A 5,353-nucleotide genomic window follows, 5' to 3' on the forward strand; every position below is an offset into this window, starting at 1 on the left:
TTGGAAAATGGCTGCAATGAAACAAAGAGTGAAAAATTTAAAGGGGTCTGAATACTTTCCGTACCCACTGTATATATCAATGTTATGATAATAAGACTGACAGGGACCATTCAGCAGCATGATACAGTTACTTTAAAAAAATGTTTTTGCTGATAGTCTAACTATTATTCTGAATTCATGAATTTGACTTGTATTAGAGTAATATTATATTGTTGTAGGCTATTCATACTTTTACTTAAGTAAATAATCAGAGCACTTCTTTCACCACTACAGGTAATGCCATTTACGCTTTGTTTGTTCGTTGGTTGATGCCATTCCTTCGTTTGTATCGGACCCTGAATGCATCATCATCGTCAAATTAATCAAACAACTAACTTCTAACTAACTTCTAGGCATAACCGTGACAGGGGTCACATTGCTGAGAAAACTGTTAACAGATTACTTGTTTAACCGAGAAAAAGCTTACGTCAAACTATCGATTGACATTTTCGACTAGGATATCGGAAATTCCGACTACCCAGTGTAAAGGGAACGCACCATAACAATACGCTGACGTAAAACCACAACCCACCATGACCTTTCACCTTTGACTATGTTGGTTCGCAGCAGTATGGACGGACGACATAACCCACCTTGTAACAGAACAGGTCGAAAGAGTTTAACAACAAAGCAGCTCGGTTTCGTAACAAGTAATGTGGAGTCGGAAGGTGAACTTGAGTTACATGACCCACTAACAGGTTTGTCTTCTTTAAATATCTGGCCTTTCTTACACAGCTAACGTTATCAATTATTTCTGTGTTTAACGCGGGTACACTGTCTGCCTTTGCACGTGCTTCCCCTTTTCTTCTCTAAACGCTGCAAAAGACAGTAAACATGGCTGACATTCACGTTACCGATATGACGTTAAAGATGCAGTTAGATAAGGATACCATTAGGTTTTTTTTGTCTTGCTGTCGATCACACTGGGCCTCACTGCTTTGTTAACCAGCTGCACAGAAGTTGAACAATTTATTAGCAAACTTGTCTATGCACTCAAACTTACCCTCTTTGTCCTACTTTTTTACGTAACATTATAGGTACATGTATTCTGTAGTATAGCATGTTAGCTCCGTGTTAACACAGGCCCGGGCAAAAAGCTCTGCATTCTGTGGATGTCTGGTAAAATTCGCTGATAACACCATTCAGATCTACCAGGTTATTACTTTTTATTACCTTTTTAAATATTGTTAATATAGCTGTGTCTATTGTTAGCAGATATTTATGCAATGCTTTTATGCACTTAGAATTCAGACCACATTGGTGTGCTTAGGTATACTCGTTTTAAACACTATTTACGTATTTTTATAAATGCATTTTTTTGAGAGTGGCTTTGTTCAGAGACTTCACCGAATGGAACGTAGCAGGTTCACAATACTACTTATAAATTAGTTTAAAAATAGTCTTCTCGTGGCGACTGGGTAGCTCACCTGGCAGTACAGGAGCCTATGGAGGTGGCGAAGCACTGCTATTTCTGCTACTTGGGCGGAGTGATTAGCGCAACACCCGAAAAGGAGTTATTTGGTACTGTCTGTTCTCATACCGTTAATAAATATAGTCTGTCTGCTTCTCACCACGGGGCTTTCTCAGGTGCTGCAAGCAAATCACTCCGCCTAAGTAGCTCCCTCTGTGGAGAATAGTTCCCAGAATGTATACGGTTAGAAGATGGCTGTGTCACACATAACCTTGTTATTTGTACACAATGTGACTATACAAATTACAACATGTATTTGATCATTGGGAGCAGTAGGCTAGTTGTAGCCGGTTACTACCAGGATATACAGAAATAAAAGTATGTATGAACTTAGAAAAATCCATACATACTTTTACTTCCTGTACTTTTATAAAATCAAACAAAATAGTACCCTGCCGAGTTAAAACCTTGTACTCATCCTTCTCAGTTCAGGAATGCAAAGAGGACGAGAGACAAATGACCCTGGTTATTGTGAAGTTTCACAAAAAGTAAGATTAAAGAGACAGTCAAATCAAAAATCAGACTTCTCTGTTTAGTGCTATAATTATCAATTGAGATTGTTTTGGTGTGAGTTGCCTATCGCCCATGAGTTGTTTGTCTTCTCTCAAATATGATGGAACCAGATGGCACTCTGCTTGTGGAGCTCAAAGTGCCAAAAACATAGATTTGAAAGACTCAACAGCAATGTCTCTTTCTAAAAATCATGACAGAATGAATGAATAGTGAACCCAGCAGGTGCCTACATCTGACCACAGTGCTTTACTAATGCTGCATGTTCTCGTTAACAGTTGTGATGGCAGTTGGAGGGCTGATGACTGCAGATATGTTGCTTTAGGGCCTCAGCGCTGCCCTAGCCGGCACCATGCATCAGAAAGGTGCAATCCAAATTATTGAATGGGAGGACCTGGACAAGAGGAAGTTCTACTCCCTGGGTGTGTTCATGACTTTGACCACCAGGGCCACCGTCTACCCGGCCAGCCTTATCCGCACTCTGCTCCAGGTGCAGAAGGGGAAGGCCCTCTACTCCGGCACATTTGATGCTTTCTGTAAGATCCTGCGAGCGGAGGGTGTGCGAGGCCTCTACCGTGGCTTTATGGTCAATACGTTCACCCTGATCTCAGGACAGGCTTATATCACCACCTATGAACTGGTGCGCAATTATGTGTCCCACTACTCGCCCAGTAACACGGTAAAGTCGGTGGTGGCTGGAGGCGCAGCTTCTCTGGTGGCCCAGACCATCACTGTACCCATAGATGTGGTGTCCCAGCAACTGATGATGCAAGGACAGGGGGAACACCTGACTCGTTTCAAGACCAAACCAAAAAGGGTGCTCGCAACAACTAAGCGCAGACTGACGTTTGGGCAAAGCCGTGACATTACGGTGCAGATATTCGCAGCCGATGGTTTCAGGGGATTTTACAGAGGCTACGTGGCATCCCTACTCACGTACATCCCAAACAGTGCACTCTGGTGGCCTTTTTATCATTTTTATGCAGGTAAGTCAACACCGTGTTAATTGTAGGGCTGTGTACCAAATTTCAATACTTTTTTTAGGCATGAAAAAATGCATCATTCAATACCTAAGGAGTAGGCTTCTACCAAGATGTAATAATGTTTGTGATTGACCGTCTACCGTTACACGTCAGAGACAGGCTTGTAAAACTATGTTTAAAATTGGTATCTAAAAGTGGATCGTTTTAAGAATCCGTATCAAAGTCACAGTATTGGTATTGAATTTTTTTTTTTACAATACCCAGCCATAGTTAGTTGGGGTTCAGAGTAGCGGTTCTTAGCTGCGACATGCTTGTGAGGGGGGACTTAAAACACTTATTTTGGCCTTACACTGTTTTCATATCTGTTGCGTTTCCAGAGCAGCTATCCTTGTTGGCACCAAGCGAGTGCCCCCATCTGATTCTGCAGGCTTTGGCAGGACCAATGGCAGCAGCAACCGCCTCCACCATCACCAACCCCATGGATGTTGTTCGAGCCAGAGTACAGGTAAACCCTGAAGGACTCCATCGTGCACCATATTCAAGCTGACATTTAACTTGTATTTAAATTGAAAGTTCTGAGATTGGAGAGTGTAATTAGGGTTTCATGAAGCAAACAGCAATATTTGAAATGAAGTAGCCAGAGTTCAGTAGCCAACTTACATTTGCTTACCAAAAAAAGACTGCTCCACGGGGCAGGGTCTCTTCAGTGGTGGTGTAACTCTGGAATACAAGGCAACGTAACATTTCATTGCAAGTATTGTTATTTTGCTAGCAGGAATTCTATGTTGCCGGTTAGCATGTTGTGAGTAAAAGTGAGCCAACAAAAAAACAACCTAATTACTTCTTGTGGCCTGCATATTCACAATGAGTACAAATAGCAATGGATATTAAGACTAGACTATTTCCTCGGCAGATATTGATTTGGGGCTATATTGGGTAAACCACAGCCAAAGCACTGTTCCATGTCAATATCTGTCTAGAAAATCATCTAGTCTTAATATGCATTGTGCAGTGTTTTTTTTGTTTGCTCACTTTTATTCACAACATGCTAACCGGCAACATAAGATTCCATTCAGTAAACTAAGCTAACTAGCGGCGGCGCTGCCGGTGTTGCACAGAACTAACATTGCATGCACTGAGACAAAAAATGCATTGGCCCACCTATCTACAGCTAGGGGAGACCGTGATAAGCCCTATTTCAACAAACAATGGCGTGTTCCTTTAACATAAATTAGTCTTAATCCAGGGATAGCATATTCACTCAAATCTACAATGATGTACTGTATACACCAACAATGGGTTGGTTTTGTCCATATATGTACAAAAATAATAATACTTTGTGGAATTTCGGTATTGAATTGGCACCACAGAATCAGGCCCTTGGTGCAGTGTTTTCTGACCACCGACTACAGCTGGAGTCGGCTACTTTTCTCTGTTGCTACACTACCTCTTGTTCAAAACATCAGTAGATTCTCTTGCTCTTGAGTGTTTTATTACTATTAGTTTCTCTTTCTTGTGTAACATAACTTCATTTCATTCAGTGCTTAATACATTCAGAAAAGACAATATAGCAAAACTTTGCTGAGGCCCTGAAGAAAAACTTTGCACCATTAAAGTTAGTTGACTAAACAATCTTACCAGGGTCCATTTAATGGCTGTTCTGGAGCTTGCGATCCTATCACACAATTTAAGTTAAATAAAATTAAAACAAAATCTCACCAAAAACTACAAAGTAACAAATCCAGATGTATTGGCAACAGATCATTTACCACTCTTGTGTCTATTAAAGGTGGAGGGCCGATCATCTGTTGTGGAGACGTTCAAGCAGCTGCTGGCAGAGGAGGGGGTGTGGGGGATGACCAAGGGGTTGTCGGCCCGCATCGTTTCCTCCACACACACGTCGGTCCTCATCGTGGTTGGATACGAGACTCTGAAGAGACTAAGCCTGCGAGCTGAGCTCGTAGAGTCCAGACACTGGTGATAGGACAGTGGGAACCAGGACAGCCTCGTACCGGAACTCACCACACAGGAGATAATGACCCTGATCTGTGTCCAGTCTCGGAGTAGCTGCTTATGTTTAGCTGCTTTCCATACGCCTTTTTTGATCGATGTTGTTTCAATGCAGTAAAGTGCAAAGTGGTGGTGTTTGTCTCACTTGGGAGTTAGTGGTTCTTCACCTTGTCTTTTTCTGTTTTTTTCCAGACCCATTTCTACTGGCCTTTTTTCTGCTAAACTATGAAAAAAAGTAGACTTTTAAAACCTTTTTTTGCATTTTGCCAAAATGTAAAAATCTAAAAACGTGACAAGTCTTAAATTGACTGAGGAAAGTTGCTTTTTAAAAGAACCATAG

General features: G+C 41.5%; 1 protein-coding gene across 2 annotated transcripts; it reads left to right on the forward strand.

Moving 5' to 3' along the window:
* Window positions 1-552: 552 nt before the first annotated feature.
* On the forward strand, window positions 553-5,016 carry slc25a44a (solute carrier family 25 member 44a). 2 transcript variants are annotated; one of them, XM_034879236.1, is made up of 4 exons: window positions 553-737; window positions 2,299-3,006; window positions 3,381-3,508; window positions 4,793-5,016. In XM_034879236.1, exons 2-4 carry the CDS (start codon window positions 2,373-2,375, stop codon window positions 4,982-4,984), a joined length of 954 nt encoding a protein of 317 aa, XP_034735127.1. In that variant the 5' UTR covers window positions 553-737; window positions 2,299-2,372; the 3' UTR covers window positions 4,985-5,016. The 2 variants fall into 2 exon arrangements, with proteins under 2 accessions (XP_034735127.1, XP_034735128.1); XM_034879237.1 differs by lacking the exon at window positions 553-737 and having other exon boundaries at window positions 2,288-3,006.
* The last annotated feature ends 337 nt before the right edge of the window (window positions 5,017-5,353 follow it).

This window comes from Etheostoma cragini, chromosome 8 (assembly GCF_013103735.1).
Source record: "Etheostoma cragini isolate CJK2018 chromosome 8, CSU_Ecrag_1.0, whole genome shotgun sequence".
In the NCBI taxonomy this organism is placed as follows: domain Eukaryota; kingdom Metazoa; phylum Chordata; class Actinopteri; order Perciformes; family Percidae; genus Etheostoma; species Etheostoma cragini.

What these genes read in the sequence shown, in the direction of transcription:
- slc25a44a (XM_034879236.1), top strand. Translation starts at nt 2,373, where the DNA reads ATGCATCAGAAAGGTGCAATCCAAATTATTGAATGGGAGGACCTGGAC. An exon ending in TTTTTATCATTTTTATGCAG is followed by an intron (nt 3,007 to 3,380) that starts GTAAGTCAACAC and finishes TTGCGTTTCCAG; the next exon opens with AGCAGCTATCCTTGTTGGCA. An exon ending in TTGTTCGAGCCAGAGTACAG is followed by an intron (nt 3,509 to 4,792) that starts GTAAACCCTGAA and finishes TGTCTATTAAAG; the next exon opens with GTGGAGGGCCGATCATCTGT.